The 17,887-nt window shown below is 47.1% G+C and overlaps 1 protein-coding gene across 1 annotated transcript in view; it reads right to left on the bottom strand.

The window, feature by feature from the left end:
- CCDC103 (coiled-coil domain containing 103) overlaps positions 1-17,887 on the bottom strand; it is a 132,363-nt gene that overhangs the window by 26,969 nt on the left and 87,507 nt on the right. Inside the window, exon 3 of the mRNA XM_063959979.1 lies at positions 1,644-1,776. Within this exon, the coding sequence (XP_063816049.1) occupies positions 1,644-1,776 (133 nt within the window). The remainder of the gene's footprint in view (positions 1-1,643; positions 1,777-17,887) is intronic.

Here is a 17,887-nt window from a genome sequence, read left to right as displayed (position 1 = left end):
GCATCCTCTAGGACGTAAGAGAAACTTGTGTGTGTGCGTGTAAAAATGCTAAAAACAGTCTAAAAAAAAGACAAAAGACTGAAACAAACAGCAAATAGTATGAAATGCAATGAGAATGACTTTGTTCACATATGTACTGAGAGGGACCCCCCCCCCATAAAAAAAACAATTACATTTTATATGACTTTAATATTTATTAAATACTGTAATGAGTATGGATTGTGTACTGATTGTTTAGCATTTGTTACTATCCACGAAGTCACACGTCCTCTAGTGTTCCCTTGCATTTGGTCCTGTTGCACACAGGATTAATAAGGTGCCATTGGCCAGCCATGCCAAGATGGCTGCAGCTCGTGTTTATACTCAGTTCTGCCTGGTAGCAAAATGCCTATACAGGTTGAGTATCCCATATCCAAATATTCCGAAATACGGAATATTCCGAAATACGGACTTTTTTATGTGAGAGTGAGACAGTGAAACCTTTGTTTTTTGATGACTCAATGTACACAAACTTTGTTTAATACACAAAGTTATTAAAAATATTGTATTAAATGACCTTCAGGCTGTGTGTATAAGGTGTATATGAAACATAAATGAATTGTGTGAATGTACACACACTTTGTTTAATGTACAAAGTTATAAAAAATATTGGCTAAAATGACCTTCAGGCTGTGTGTATAAGGTGTATATGAAACATAAATGCATTCTGTGCTTAGATTTAGGTCCCATCACCATGATATCTCATTATGGTATGCAATTATTCCAAAATGCGAAATAATCCGATATCCAAAATACTTCTGGTCCCAAGCATTTTGGATAAGGGATACTTAACCTGTATTATTACAGAATGTATTTTACACTTGCAATTAGGTGCAACGGCAGCAAATTCGCCATAATCCCCACAATGAGCAGTTGTGAAGAAGCTACACTAAAGCAAAACAGAACGTGCTATAACAACTAAAATAATAAAAAAAAATAGTCAGCTGCATGCATATTATAGGTAATGGAGCTGTTTATTTGCTTATCAAAGACATGTGTATGGCATATAGAACATGCAAACAGCAAATTATCAGACTTACAATGCTCTTCTGCAAAAAGTACTGCTTCACTAAAGTGCATATTGCTTTTACAGTGGAGGAAATGAGAATACAGCCTTTCAATTCACTTGGAAACTAAACGTAACATCAATGTACATATACACTCAACAGGATTATTATGAGCGGCTGAACTGTTGGGACGTCCGATCAGTCAATAGTGCATAGGTACCAGCAGACAAAACTCCATGTGGTTTATCACTATAAGCCAGTGACATCACCGTGAGAGCAGCTTTTATGCCTGATTACTTATTCCCACTGCCCCGCTGCATTGGGGTAACATACAAATTAATGATGATGAGTCACAAAATTGCCACCTACTCTATCTGCAAGTGACAAATACACTTTCAATAATTATAAAAGGTTAACATTTTCTTAGTTTTTCATTGTTACAATTTGTAAATCACAGTATGGGAAATGAGCATTGCTTGAGGTAATCAAACGAATACATCTGGATTATAGGAGAAGATGGAGTTTCAAATAGTGCGATACAGAAAAAGCAGAGTGGTTGGAAGAAGAGAATGTAATCAATTTCTCTTTCCGCCTCACCTGTAACATGGTACAAGCTGACTCTCTGGACGAGCTGTTTGTTGAGGCAGTCGCGTTCCATGGCTGCTTCCTATCACCTCCAATCTTGTCCTTCCGCTCCAAAGGTTTCAGGTTAGATGCTAGTACAATATCTCTACGGAGAACAAGAGAAAGTGGATTATATTGGAAAAAGAAAAAGCCAACCTGACAAAAGGAACATGTTGTTCTCTGATAAGTCAACTCATAGCCAGCTATTTAAGCCAGTTGAGAAAAAATAATTTGAATACTATTAACAATTAGTGTTTCTTCTGCTGTGTTTATCTAGTAACTGTTGTTGAACAATAGACCCCATCATGTTTGGAACTTGGAATTCCACAATAGATAAGGAGCCAATATCTGGATTAAGTTACTTTATACAAATTATTTCTTGGGGACCTATTTAGTAAGCTGAATGGGTCCATTACACATGAAAACACTAGTTTCCGCATGTTTTACGTAACAGGCCCATTCATTAATAGTGACCTTATGTGGCCTCTCCCATATTCAAGTGCATTTGAAGACACCAACTTCATCATTCCCGAAGACCCACTCTTTCCAGTACAGATTCCACTGCCCCACTCTATACGCATGTGCATTACACATCACGGCACTATAGTGTATAAACTTTCACAGCTACATTTTAGTAGTGCAATGAGAATGACTTTGTTCACATATGTACTGAGAGGGACCCCCCCCATAAAAAAAACAATTACATTTTATATGACTTTAATATTTATTAAATACTGTAATGAGTATGGATTGTGTACTGATTGTTTAGCATTTGTTACTATCCACGAAGTCACACGTCCTCTAGTGTTCCCTTGCATTTGGTCCTGTTGCAGGATTGGTCCTCCCCATCCTCGGAGGCTCGCGTCCGTGGTCACCAGAACTCAGTCTTGAATGCCGAACTTGCGACCCTCTAGTGTTAGGCGCCGGGGTCCGCTCGTCGGTGCGGCCCGGCGCCTAGCAACCAGGGACGCCGTGCGCGTACAGCCGCCGGCTCCCTGGCAACGCTAGACGCCGGGCGCACGGAGCCGCATGGACCCTAGCAACGGGGACGCCACTGGCGGACCGCGTTCCCCGTTGCTGGGTCCATTTAAATTAGTAAGGGCACCTGTTTCCTGGCCGTGCAGCAAGGCAGCTGCACGGCATTCATGGAATCAGCACTGGCAGCAGTTGATTGGAGGGCTTCGGTTTATATGCTCTTGCAGTGCCTCACACAGACGCCGGTAATAGCTTCCTGCATGCTGTATCTGTTTGCTGAGAGTGTTTCCAGTCCTGCTGTATCCGGTCGTTCCTGTCCTCAGTTGTCCTGCACTCGGAAGTCGTCATCTGTTCCTAGAGTCCTGACTGAGCACCGTTAAACATCCAGTGGTGTTCGTGAGTCGCGGCGTAGCCGTGTGTTGCGGCTTGGCCGCTTTATTACTTATTATTTATTATTTGTGTTTCGGAGCTTTTGCGGAGGATTCCGCTCCCACAGATCCACTCTGGTATCCAGCGGTGCTGGGTAGGAGTAATGGACTAGTGGATTTTGGTTGTCCTTTTATCTGGCGGTTTTTCCGCGCATACTTCAAGTTTGGTTAGTTAGCTTGTTGCCCTTGGCCTGTTGTAGTCAGAGGTCCTCTTGTCATCATCCTGCCTCGGATTTCCCTTTGTCTCTCACTAAGACCGGGGGGCACCGGAGTTGGGCAGACATAATCCGCCTTTCAAACGTGGCTGCCAGGGGCTCAAGAAACCATAGTCTCGCAAGGGATTTCCGATAGCACGGGTGAGACAATAGAGTTAGGGCGCCAGGGGCAACTAGTCTTTCCTGCTCCCGTAACCAGCATTCCCTTCCAGTACTCTGGCCATTGTCATAAGATCTCCTCCGGTCAGGAGTACTGGAATCATAACATTATTACCGGCCAAACCAAAACTTAAAATTAAACAGGGTTTGATTTTTTCCTTATTCAGTTTTGTAAGAGTTATCGGCCTCATGAATCCCACAGGTTTAGGGCCAAATCCTGGTCAGCTCCTAGTCAGCCAGATTCAAGAACTTACTCAGATGGTTCAGGATCTTTCCCTTCGGGTGAAGTCGCAGGAAGATCTTTTACGAACTTCCCCGAGGGTAGTCCCTGAACCAAAAATGCACTTGCCTGACCGTTTTTCTGGTGATAGGAAGGAGTTTTTTAATTTTAAAGAATCCTGTAAACTTTATTTTCGTTTAAGACCGATCTCCTCAGGTACTGAATCTCAGCGGGTTGGAATCATTATTTCTTTGCTCCAGGGGGATCCTCAGACCTGGGCATTTGGTTTAAAAGCAGAGGATCCGGCATTGTTGTCAGTCGACGCTTTTTTGGGGTCTTTAGGGCTTTTGTATGATGACCCTGATAGAGAGGCATCCGCTGAGAGTCAGTTACGCGCTCTCAGACAGGGTAGAAATCCTGCAGAGGTTTATTGTACAGAGTTTCGCCGTTGGTCGAACGACTGTGGCTGGAATGACCCAGCCCTGCGCAGTCAGTTTCGCCTCGGCTTATCTGAGTCTATAAAAGACAGTCTCCTTCAGTATCCCGCTCCTGAGACTCTCGATAAACTCATGGAGCTTTCTATTAAGATTGATCGACGTCTCAGAGAGCGGAGGGCTGAAAAAGGAGCACCAGTCAGGACTACTCCATGTGTATTTTCCATTCCTGAGGACGTAGAGGAGCCCATGCAGATGGGTCTCTCCCGACTGTCTCCAGAAGAAAGAGCCAGAAGGCAAAACTCTGGTCTTTGTTTGTACTGTGGGGGTAAGGGACATTTTGCCCGTAATTGTCCGAACAAGTCGGGAAACGCCTCGACCAAGTGAATTGTGAGGGGGTTCACTTTGGTCTGCAGCTTATCTCCTCGAATAACTCCCTTTTAGTCCCAGCTAAAGTTTCCTTTGGCAGCCTCAGTTCTTCGGTGTCGGCTTTTGTCGACAGTGGAGCTGCAGGGAACTTTATGGACTTAACTTGGGCCAAGGCCTTAGGTATTCCTCAGTTAGCCTTGGGTAGGTGTATCACCATGCATGGTTTAGATGGGAGTCCCTTGTCCAATGGGGTTATTTCCCTCTGTACACCTCCTGTACTACTTACGGTAGGAGCTCTTCATTCCGAAAAGATCGAGTTCTTCCTTACCCATTGCCCAGCAGTTCCAGTGGTTCTGGGTCACCCTTGGCTGGCCTTTCATAATCCCACCATTGATTGGCAGTCGGGGGAGATTTCACAATGGGGTACCATCTGTAATAAGGAATGTATTACGTTTCCCGTTAGAATAGGTGCTGCCATTCCCGAACTCATTCCCGTGGAATACCAGGACTTTGTTGATGTGTTTTCCAAGGGCAATGCGGACATTCTGCCTCCCCATCGGCCTTATGATTGTGCTATTGAGCTAATTCCCGGTGCCACATTGCCAAAGGGAAGGTTATATGCTTTATCCGGGCCAGAAACTGCGGCCATGAATGAGTATGTTAAGGAGAGTCTAGGGAAAGGATTTATCAGGCCATCTAAATCCCCTTTAAGTGCAGGCTTCTTCTTTGTGGAGAAAAAAGATGGATCATTCAGACCTTGCATTGACTTTAGAGCCCGGAATAAGATCTCAGTTAAAAATACTTATCCTCTGCCGCTGATTTCTGTCCTCTTTGATCAGCTGCGTTCGGCTGTGATTTTTTCTAAAATTGACCTGAGGGGAGCATATAACCTCATCCGAGTCAAGTCTGGAGATGAGTGGAAGACGGCTTTCAGTACTCAGTCGGGTCACTAAGAGTATCTGGTGATGCCGTTCGGCTTGTCTAACGCTCCGGCAGTTTTCCAGGATCTCATTAACGATGTGCTCCGTGACTTTCTAGGAAGATTCGTGGTCGTTTACTTAGACGACATCCTGATCTATTCTGACTCAATTGAACAACATGTTACCCAGGTGCGTCAGGTTCTTCAAAAATTACGTGAAAATCATCTATATGCCAAGCTGGAGAAGTGTGAGTTTCATGTCACGGAGGTATCCTTTTTAGGGTACATTATTTCCCCTCGGGGATTCTGCATGGAACCTAAGAAGCTCCAAGCCATCCTTAGTTGGGCGCAACCCATCAACTTAAAAGCAATTCAGCGCTTTTTAGGGTTTGCGAATTATTATAGAAGATTTATTCATTCTTTTTCCGACCTGGTTGCTCCCATGGTGGCACTGACTAAGAAGGGAGCGGATCTTACCAACTGGTCACGTGAAGCTGAGTTATCCTTTCAGGCCTTGAAACAAGCTTTTGTCTCAGCTCCAGTCCTCAGACATCCCAACCCAGAATTGCCCTTCATTGTTGAGGTTGATGCCTCGGAGGTTGGAGTGGGGGCTATCCTATCTCAAAAGGATCCGGAGTCTCTGGAACTACATCCTTGTGCCTTCATATCCAGGAAATTCTCATCCGCTGAATCCAACTACGATGTTGGTAACCGGGAGTTACTGGCTATTAAATGGGCTTTCGAGGAGTGGAGACATTGGCTTGAGGGAGCAACACATACCATTTCAGTATTGACTGACCACAAAAATCTTCAGTACATCGAATCAGCTAAGCGGCTGAATGCCCGGCAGGCTCGTTGGGCTTTATTTTTTACTCGTTTCAAGTTTATTATCACCTCTAGGCCAGGTTCCAAGAATACCAAGGCGGATGCCCTGTCACGCAGTTTTCTTCCAGTTCATAATAACAGTCCTGTTACTCCCATACTTCCGTCTTCAGTCATTTGGGCAGGCCTCACACAAGATTTATTTACCCAGTTAAAGCAGCTTCAACATCAAGCTCCTGGAAATACTCCTGCTGGTCGTCTTTACGTCCCTGAGTTTTTGAGAGCTACTGTTTTGACTGAATTTCATGATAGCAAAGTTGCCGGGCATCCGGGGATCTCTAAGACTTTGGAATTAGTCTCCCGCTCAGTATGGTGGCCTGGTCTTTTTAAAGACATTAAGGAGTTTGTTTTTTCTTGTCAGGTCTGTGCACAGCATAAGGTTCCCCGTTCCTTGCCTATCGGGCAACTTATGCCCTTAAATGTTCCTCTCAGGCCATGGTCTCATATTTCCATGGATTTTGTGGTAGACCTCCCTCTGTCAGCCGGATTCCGAGTCATATGGGTGGTAGTGGACCGTTTTAGCAAGATGGCCCATTTCATTGCTCTTCCCCGACTGCCATCTGCCCAGGGATTGGTTGTTTTGTTTCTCCGCCATATTTTCAGACTTCATGGGTTGCCCACTGATATTGTTTCTGATCGGGGTCCACAATTCATTGCACAATTCTGGAAGTCCTGTTGTGCCTCATTAAAGATGAAATTGTCTTTAACATCCGGTTACCATCCCCAATCCAACGGGCAGACCGAGCGAGTTAATCAATCATTAAAACAGTATTTGCGTTTGTACTCAGCCAAACTCCAGAATGATTGGTCCGAGTTTCTTCCTTTGGCGGAGTTTGCTTACAATAATTCTTGTCATTCCTCCACTAATGTGTCTCCATTCTTTTCAGTTTTTGGTTTTCACCCCAGAGCTAATTCTTTTTTTCAACATTCTTCTGTTTCCTCGCTAACCTTAACCTCTCATCTCAGAGTCATTTGGAAAAAAGTGCACCTTGCCCTCAGAAAAGCGGCATTTCGAGAGAAAATTTTTTCGGACAGGCTCCGACGTCCTTGCACTTTTAAGGTGGGAGACAGGGTATGGTTGTCGACTCGTAACATTAGACTTCGACAAACCTCAGCTAGATTGGGCCCCAAATTTATTGGACCATTTCATATTATTAAAAAAATCAACCCAGTTGCTTTCCGGTTACGTTTACCAAGAGCTCTCCGGATCGGAAATACGTTCCATTGCTCCCTGTTGAAACCATACGTTTCTTCCAGTAGATTTCCTCGGAAGATCTCTCAGGGGAAATCACCAGTAGATGTACAGGGACAACAGGAGTTCTTGGTGGAGAAGGTTCTCGATTCCAAATTGTCCCGGGGTCGGCTTTATTTTCTGGTGCACTGGAGAGGCTATGGTCCAGAGGAAAGGTCTTGGGTCCTGGATAAGGATCTCCATGCCCCGAGGCTCAAGAGGGCATTTTTTCGGGAATTTCCTCGGAAACCTGGCTTTAGGGGTTCCTTGACCCCTCCTCAAGGGGGGGTATTGTTAGGCGCCGGGATCCGCTCGTCGGTGCGGCCCGGCGCCTAGCAACCAGGGACGCCGTGCGCGTACAGCCGCCGGCTCCCTGGCAACGCTAGACGCCGGGCGCACGGAGCCGCATGGACCCTAGCAACGGGGACGCCACTGGCGGACCGCGTTCCCCGTTGCTGGGTCCATTTAAATTAGTAAGGGCACCTGTTTCCTGGCCGTGCAGCAAGGCAGCTGCACGGCATTCATGCAATCAGCACTGGCAGCAGTTGATTGGAGGGCTTCGGTTTATATGCTCTTGCAGTGCCTCACACAGACGCCGGTAATAGCTTCCTGCATGCTGTATCTGTTTGCTGAGAGTGTTTCCAGTCCTGCTGTATCCGGTCGTTCCTGTCCTCAGTTGTCCTGCACTCGGAAGTCGTCATCTGTTCCTAGAGTCCTGACTGAGCACCGTTAAACATCCAGTGGTGTTCGTGAGTCGCGGCGTAGCCGTGTGTTGCGGCTTGGCCGCTTTATTACTTATTATTTATTATTTGTGTTTCGGAGCTTTTGCGGAGGATTCCGCTCCCACAGATCCACTCTGGTATCCAGCGGTGCTGGGTAGGAGTAATGGACTAGTGGATTTTGGTTGTCCTTTTATCTGGCGGTTTTTCCGCGCATACTTCAAGTTTGGTTAGTTAGCTTGTTGCCCTTGGCCTGTTGTAGTCAGAGGTCCTCTTGTCATCATCCTGCCTCGGATTTCCCTTTGTCTCTCACTAAGACCGGGGGGCACCGGAGTTGGGCAGACATATTCTGCCTTTCAAACGTGGCTGCCAGGGGCTCAAGAAACCATAGTCTCGCAAGGGATTTCCGATAGCACGGGTGAGACAATAGAGTTAGGGCGCCAGGGGCAACTAGTCTTTCCTGCTCCCGTAACCAGCATTCCCTTCCAGTACTCTGGCCATTGTCATAAGATCTCCTCCGGTCAGGAGTACTGGAATCATAACATCTAGAAGGTGAGCACTCTGCAGCCACCACAAGAGAGATACCCTGGCTGATCATCTGATGAATATGTAGATGTGACCCGGACCACTTGTCCAGAAGGTCCCACTGAAAGGTCCTCGCATGGAACCTGCCATAGGGAATGGCCTCGTAAGACGCCACCATCTTTCCCAGAACTCGAGTGCATTGATGGACAGACACCCTTTTTGGCTTTAACAGGTCCCTGACCAAGTTCTGGAGTGCCTGGGCCTTTTCCAACGGGAGGAAAACCCTTTTTTGTTCCGTGTCCAGAATCATGCCTAAGAAAGGCAATCGGGTCGTTAGAACCAACTGTGACTTTGGTAGATTGAGAATCCAGCCGTGCTGCTGCAACACCCTCAGGGTGTTATGATTCCAGTACTCCTGACCGGAGGAGATCTCATGGCAATGGCCAGAGTACTGGAAGGGAATGCTGGTTACGGGAGCTGGAAAGACTAGTTGCCCCTGGCGCCCTAACTCTATTTGTCTCACCCGTGCTATCGGAAATCCCTTGCGATACTATGGTTTCTTGAGCCCCTGGCAGCCACGTTTGAAAGGCGGATTATGTCTGCCCAACTCCGGTGCCCGCCGGTCTTAGTGAGAGACACAGGGTAATCCAAGGCAGGATGATGACAAGAGGACCTCTGACTGACAACAGGCCAGGGGCAACAAGCTAACTAACCAAACCAGAAGTATGCGCGGAAAAACCGCCAGATAAAAGGACAACCAAAATCCACTAGTCCGTTACTCCTACCCAGCACCGCTGGATACCAGAGTGGATCTGTGGGAGCGGAATCCTCCGCAAAAGCTCCGAAACACAAATAATAAATAATAAGTAATAAAGCGGCCAAGCCGCAACACACGGCTACGCCGTGACTCACGAACACCACTGGATGTTTAAAGGTGCTCAGTCAGGACTCCAGGAACAGATGACAAGTTACGAGTACAGGACAACTGAGGACAGGAACGACCGGGTACAGCAGGACTGGAAACACTCTCAGCAAACAGATACAGCATGCAGGAAGCTATTACCGGCGTCTGTGAGAAGCCCTGGGAGTGTACTTAACAGGGAGTCCTCCAATCAGCTGTTTAGAGGCTGATTGGACCAAATGCCGTGCAGCTGCCTTGCTGCACGGCCAGGAAACAGGTGCCCTTATTAATTTAAATGGACCCAGCAACGGGGAACGCGGTCCGCCAGTGGCGTCCCCGTTGCTATGGTCCGTGCGGCTCCGTGCGCCCAGCGTCTAGCGTTGCCAGGGAGCCGGCGGCTGTACGCGCACGGCGTCCCTGGTTGCTAGGCGCCGGGCCGCACCGACGAGCGGACCCCGGCGCCTAACAGTACCCCCCCCTTGAGGAGGGGTCAAGGAACCACTAAAGCCAGGTTTCCGAGGAAATTCCCGAAAAAATGCCCTCTTGAGCCTCGGGGCATGGAGATCCTTATCCAGGACCCAAGACCTTTCCTCTGGACCATAGCCTTTCCAGTGCACCAGAAAATAAAGCCGACCCCGGGACAATTTGGAATCGAGAACCTTCTCCACCATGAACTCCTGATGTCCCTGTACATCTACTGGTGATTTCCCCTGAGAGATCTTCCGAGGAAATCTACTGGAAGAAACGTATGGTTTCAACAGGGAGCAATGGAACGTATTTCCGATCCGGAGAGCTCTTGGTAAACGTAACCGGAAAGCAACTGGATTGATTTTTTAATAATATGAAATGGTCCAATAAATTTGGGGCCCAATCTAGCTGAGGTTTGTCGAAGTCTAATGTTACGAGTCGACAACCATACCCTGTCTCCCACCTTAAAAGTGCAAGGACGCCGGAGCCTGTCAGAAAATTTTTTCTCTCGAAATGCCGCTCTTCTGAGAGCAAGGTGCACTTTTTTCCAAATGACTCTGAGATGAGAGGTTAAGGTTAGCGAGGAAACAGAAGAATGTTGAAAAAAAGAATTAGCTCTGGGGTGAAAACCAAAAACTGAAAAGAATGGAGACACATTAGTGGAGGAATGACAAGAATTGTTGTAAGCAAACTCCGCCAAAGGAAGAAACTCGGACCAATCATTCTGGAGTTTGGCTGAGTACAAACGCAAATACTGTTTTAATGATTGATTAACTCGCTCGGTCTGCCCGTTGGATTGGGGATGGTAGCCGGATGTTAAAGACAATTTCATCTTTAATGAGGCACAAAAAGACTTCCAGAATTGTGCAATGAATTGTGGACCCCGATCAGAAACAATATCAGTGGGCAACCCATGAAGTCTGAAAACATGGCGGAGAAACAAAACAACCAATCCCTGGGCAGATGGCAGTCGGGGAAGAGCAATGAAATGGGCCATCTTGCTAAAACGGTCCACTACCACCCATATGACCCGGAATCCGGCTGACAGAGGGAGGTCTACCACAAAATCCATGGAAATATGAGACCATGGCCTGAGAGGAACATTTAAGGGCATAAGTTGCCCGATAGGCAAGGAACGGGGAACCTTATGCTGTGCACAGACCTGACAAGAAAAAACAAACTCCTTAATGTCTTTAGAAAGACCAGGCCACCATACTGAGCGGGAGACTAATTCCAAAGTCTTAGAGATCCCCGGATGCCCGGCAACTTTGCTATCATGAAACTCAGTCAAAACAGTAGCTCTCAAAAACTCAGGGACGTAAAGACGACCAGCAGGAGTATTTCCAGGAGCTTGATGTTGAAGCTGCTTTAACTGGGTAAATAAATCTTGTGTGAGGCCTGCCCAAATGACTGAAGACGGAAGTATGGGAGTAACAGGACTGTTATTATGAACTGGAAGAAAACTGCGTGACAGGGCATCCGCCTTGGTATTCTTGGAACCTGGCCTAAAAGTGATAATAAACTTGAAACGAGTAAAAAATAAAGCCCAACGAGCCTGCCGGGCATTCAGCCGCTTAGCTGATTCGATGTACTGAAGATTTTTGTGGTCAGTCAATACTGAAATGGTATGTGTTGCACCCTCAAGCCAATGCCTCCACTCCTCGAAAGCCCATTTAATAGCCAGTAACTCCCGGTTACCAACATCGTAGTTGGATTCAGCGGATGTGAATTTCCTGGACATAAAGGCACAAGGATGTAGTTCCAGAGAGTCCGGATCCTTCTGAGATAGGATAGCCCCCACTCCAACCTCCGAGGCATCAACCTCAACAATGAAGGGCAATTCTGGGTTGGGATGTCTGAGGACTGGAGCTGAGACAAAAGCTTGTTTCAAGGCCTGAAAGGATAACTCAGCTTCACGTGACCAGTTGGTAGGATCCGCTCCCTTCTTAGTCAGTGCCACAATGGGAGCAACCAGGTCGGAAAAAGAATGAATAAATCTTCTATAATAATTTGCAAACCCTAAAAAGCGCTGAATTGCTTTTAAGTTGGTGGGTTGCGCCCAACTAAGGATGGCTTGGAGCTTCTTAGGTTCCATACAGAATCCCCGAGGGGAAATAATGTACCCTAAAAAGGATACCTCCGTGACATGAAACTCACACTTCTCCAGCTTGGCATATAGATGATTTTCACGTAATTTTTGAAGAACCTGACGCACCTGGGTAACATGTTGTTCAATTGAATCAGAATAGATCAGGATGTCGTCTAAGTAAACGACCACGAATCTTCCTAGAAAATCACGGAGCACATCGTTAATGAGATCCTGGAAAACTGCCGGAGCGTTAGACAAGCCGAACGGCATCACCAGATACTCTTAGTGACCCGACTGAGTACTGAAAGCCGTCTTCCACTCATCTCCCGACTTGATTCGAATGAGGTTATACGCTCCCCTCAGGTCAATTTTAGAAAAAATCACAGCCGAACGCAGCTGATCAAAGAGGACAGAAATCAGCGGCAGAGGGTAAGTATTTTTAACTGAGATCTTATTCCGGGCTCTAAAGTCAATGCAAGGTCTGAGTGATCCATCTTTTTTCTCCACAAAGAAGAAGCCTGCACTTAAAGGGGATTTAGATGGCCTGATAAATCCTTTCCCTAGGCTCTCCTTAACATACTCATTCATGGCCGCAGTTTCTGGCCCGGATAATGCATATAACCTTCCCTTTGGCAATGTGGCACCAGGAATTAGCTCAATAGCACAATCATAAGGCCGATGGGGAGGCAGAATGTCCGCATTGCCCTTGGAAAACACATCAACAAAGTCCTGGTATTCCACGGGAATGAGTTCGGGAATGGCAGCAGCTATTCTGACGGGAAACGTAATACATTCCTTATTACAGATGGTACCCCATTGTGAAATCTCCCCCGACTGCCAATCAATGATGGGATTATGAAAGGCCAGCCAAGGGTGACCCAGAACCACTGGAACTGCTGGGCAATGGGTAAGGAAAAACTCGATCTTTTCGAAATGAAGAGCTCCTACCGTAAGTAGTACAGGGGGTGTACAGAGGGAAATAACCCCATTGGACAAGGGACTCCCATCTAAACCATGCATGGTGATACACCTACCCAAGGCTAACTGAGGAATACCTAAGGCCTTGGCCCACGTTAAGTCCATAAAGTTCCCTGCAGCTCCACTGTCAACAAAAGCCGACACCGAAGAACTGAGGCTGCCAAAGGAAACTTTAGCTGGGACTAAAAGGGAGTTATTCGAGGAGATAAGCTGCAGACCAAAGTGAACCCCCTCACAATTCACTTGGTCGAGGCGTTTTCCCGACTTGTTCGGACAATTACGGGCAAAATGTCCCTTACCCCCACAGTACAAACAAAGACCAGAGTTTTGCTTTCTGGCTCTTTCTTCTGGAGACAGCCGGGAGAGACCCATCTGCATGGGCTCCTCTACGTCCTCAGGAATGGAAAATACACATGGAGTAGACCTGACAGGTGCTCCTTTTTCAGCCCTCCGCTCTCTGAGACGACGATCAATCTTAATAGAAAGCTCCATGAGTTTATCGAGAGTCTCAGGAGCGGGATACTGAAGGAGACTGTCTTTTATAGACTCTGATAAGCCGAGGCGAAACTGACTGCGCAGGGCTGGGTCATTCCAGCCACAGTCGTTCGACCAACGGCGAAACTCTGTACAAAAAACCTCTGCAGGATTTCTACCCTGTCTGAGAGCGCGTAACTGACTCTCAGCGGATGCCTCTCTATCAGGGTCATCATACAAAAGCCCTAAAGACCCAAAAAAGGCGTCTACTGACAACAACGCCGGATCCTCTGCTTTTAAACCGAATGCCCAGGTCTGAGGATCCCGCTGGAGCAAAGAAATAATAATTCCGACCCGCTGAGATTCAGTACCTGAGGAGATCGGTCTTAAACGAAAATAAAGTTTACAGGATTCTTTAAAATTAAAAAACTCCTTCCTATCACCAGAAAAACGGTCAGGCAAGTGCATTTTTGGTTCAGGGACTACCCTCGGGGAAGTTCGTAAAAGATCTTCCTGCGACTTCACCCGAAGGGAAAGATCCTGAACCATCTGAGTAAGTTCTTGAATCTGGCTGACTAGGAGCTGACCAGGATTTGGCCCTAAACCTGTGGGATTCATGAGGCAGATAACTCTTACAAAACTGAATAAGTAAAAAATTAAACCCTGTTTAATTTTAAGTTTTGGTTTGGCCGGTAATAATGTTATGATTCCAGTACTCCTGACCGGAGGAGATCTCATGGCAATGGCCAGAGTACTGGAAGGGAATGCTGGTTACGGGAGCTGGAAAGACTAGTTGCCCCTGGCGCCCTAACTCTATTGTCTCACCCGTGCTATCGGAAATCCCTTGCGAGACTATGGTTTCTTGAGCCCCTGGCAGCCACGTTTGAAAGGCGGATTATGTCTGCCCAACTCCGGTGCCCCCCGGTCTTAGTGAGAGACAAAGGGAAATCCGAGGCAGGATGATGACAAGAGGACCTCTGACTACAACAGGCCAAGGGCAACAAGCTAACTAACCAAACTTGAAGTATGCGCGGAAAAAACGCCAGATAAAAGGACAACCAAAATCCACTAGTCCGTTACTCCTACCCAGCACCGCTGGATACCAGAGTGGATCTGTGGGAGCGGAATCCTCCGCAAAAGCTCTGAAACACAAATAATAAATAATAAGTAATAAAGCGGCCAAGCCGCAACACACGGCTACACCGTGACTCACGAACACCACTGGATGTTTAAAGGTGCTCAGTCAGGACTCCAGGAACAGATGACAACTTCCGAGTACAGGACAACTGAGGACAGGAACGACCGGGTACAGCAGGACTGGAAACACTCTCAGCAAACAGATACAGCATGCAGGAAGCTATTACCGGCGTCTGTGAGAAGCCCTGGGAGTGTACTTAACAGGGAGTCCTCCAATCAGCTGTTTAGAGGCTGATTGGACTAAATGCCGTGCAGCTGCCTTGCTGCACGGCCAGGAAACAGGTGCCCTTATTAATTTAAATGGACCCAGCAACGGGGAACGCGGTCCGCCAGTGGCGTCCCCGTTGCTAGGGTCCGTGCGGCTCCGTGCGCCCGGCGTCTAGTGTTGCCAGGGAGCCGGCGGCTGTACGCGCACGGCGTCCCTGGTTGCTAGGCGCCGGGCCGCACCGACGAGCGGACCCCGGCGCCTAACACAGGGAGAGTGATACGCTGTTCAGCAACTGTTCTCTCGATCTCGCTTTTATCAGGAGATCGTCCAAGTACGGGATAATTGTGACTCCCTGCTTGCGCAGGAGCACCATCATTTCTGCCATTACCTTGGTGAAAATCCTCGGGGCCGTGGAAAGCCCAAACGGCAACGTCTGAAATTGGTAATGACAGTCCTGTACAGCAAATCTCAGGAACGCCTGATGAGGAGGATATATGGGGACATGAAGGTATGCATCTTTTATGTCCAGGGACACCATATAATCCCCCCCCCCCCCCCTCCAGGCTGGCGATGACCGCTCTGAGCGATTCCATCTTGAATTTGAACCTTTTCAAGTATAGGTTTAAGGATTTTAAATTCAGAATGGGTCTGACGAACCGTCCGGTTTCGGGACCACAAACCGGGTTGAGTAGTACCCCGTCCCCTGTTGAAGCAGGGGAACTTTGACCACCACTTGTTGAAAACACGTTTTTTGAATTGCATTTAAAACTACCTCCCTCTCTGGGGAAGAAGCTGGTAGGGCCGATTTGAAAAACCGGCGAGGAGGCACCTCTTCGAATTCCAGCTTGTAACCCTGGGAAACAATGTCTATTGCCCAGGGATCCAACTGTAATTGAACCCAGACGTGGCTGAAAAGTCGAAGACGTGCCCCCACTGGGGCGGACTCCCTCAGCGGAGCCCCAGCGTCAAGCGGTGGATTTTGTAGAAGCCGGGCAGGACTTCTGCTCCTGGGAACTAGCTGTAGTTGACAGCTTTTTCCCTCTGCCCTTACCTCTGGCGAGAAAGGAAGATCCCCCTACTTTTTTGGATTTATGCGACCGAAAGGACTGCATCTGATAATGTGGCGTTTTCTTTGGCTGTGAGGAAACATAAGGTAAAAAGGTGGATTTACCTGCAGTAGCTGTAGAAACCAGGTCCGTGAGACCTTCCCCAAATAAGTCCTCACCCTTGTAAGGCAAAACCTCCATATGCCTTTTTGAGTCGGCATCACCCGTCCATTGGCGGGTCCACAGGGCTCGCCTAGCAGAAATAGCCATGGCGTTGGCTCTGGAACCCAGTAGGCCAACGTCTCTCTGAGCATCTCTCATATATAGGACAGCATCCTTAATATGACCCAAGGTCAATAAAATGGTATCCTTATCCAGTGTCTCAATTTCAGCAGACAAGGGGGTATATTTACTAAGATTCGTAATGTTCTGAATTTGTTTGAAGTTGAAACACGACTGACATCGGTAATGTGAATTTGCAACTTTTTTTTTTTTTTTTACGGCTCATTTACTAAGCGTTCGTAATTTGTGTTTTCGGATTTTCCGATGTCGATGTCATTCGTAATATATTTTATGTGTTCGCGGCCGACTCTTGTTTTTCCGGCCGTATTTTGTTGCTCTTTTTACGAATTCGTATCTTTAATTTCCACGGCAGTGTTTTTGACCCTTCCCGGGCGCATTATTTTCTTACTTTCGTTTTCGTCACTCGTCCGTGATTGGTTGTGTTTGTCATGGAGCCGCACCTCGTGGGTTTAGCTAGTGGAGAGGTGAGAGGAAGTTGGTGTTTTTGAGTTGGTGATTTGTTGGTCGGTTTTGGAGGTTTCTTGCAATTGTTGAGTGCTGGATTGTGTGTGTAAGTAGTCTTGTGGTAATTGTTGTGTGGTCTCTTAAAAGTTTGTGTCATTTTTAGTGTTTGTGCATTTTACTTTCAGTCTATTGTCATTGTTTGTGAGTGTGTGTGTGTGTGTGTGTGTGTGTGTGTGTGTGTGTGTGTGTGTGTGTGTGTGTGTGTGTGTGTGTGTGTGTGTGGTTGGGGTGCAGTGGTAGTGGAGGAGTGTGTTTTGTGTTTTTTTTGTTATTAGTGTTATTTGTTGTTTGTCATTATTATGTCCCAGTCAGAGGTGAGTGAGAGGGAGGAGGTGAGTGAGAGGGAGGAGAAGGAGGTTAGTGAGGTGGAGGAGGGTGAGGTTGCTGCTGTGGCCTTGAGTGATAGTGACAGTGATGGTGGTGTTGCTCCGCAGCCACGCACCACTACCAAGACGGGCAGAAATGTTAAATTTAGCTTTGCGGAAAATATGGCTTTGGTGCATGAGTTGATGCGCCATCATCGCCAGCTGTTTGGGCGTGATGCGGCCAAGGTGCCTTCGCGCAGGAAAACTGTTCTGTGGGGGAAGGTAGTAGCGGCAGTAAACAGTGAGGGTGTGGTGAAGAGGACCGAGGACACGTGTCAGAAGAGATTCTACGACATCAAGCGCCATGTCAAGGCCAAGATGGCAAAGGAGGCTAAGTCAGCCAGGCAAACAGGGGGTGGCCATCCCTTTATACCGTCTTATCGGGAGTGGGAGGAACCTGTGCGGACCCTTATTCCGCATGAAGTTGTTGGTGCGACTAATGTGCGGGATTCAGATCGTCCTAGGCCTGATGGTGAGTTTATTTTTACAAATCTGTTATATCTGCATATGTGTTTATGTCTAATTAGTATTTTTAAAATGATATTGTATTGTTAATATATTTTTATGTTCTAAATTGATTATTTCTGTTTTTGTAAAAAATATTTTGT

Source organism: Pseudophryne corroboree, chromosome 3 (assembly GCF_028390025.1).
Source record: "Pseudophryne corroboree isolate aPseCor3 chromosome 3, aPseCor3.hap2, whole genome shotgun sequence".
Lineage (NCBI taxonomy): Eukaryota > Metazoa > Chordata > Amphibia > Anura > Myobatrachidae > Pseudophryne > Pseudophryne corroboree.
This window is presented reverse-complemented; position numbering and strand designations above follow the sequence as displayed.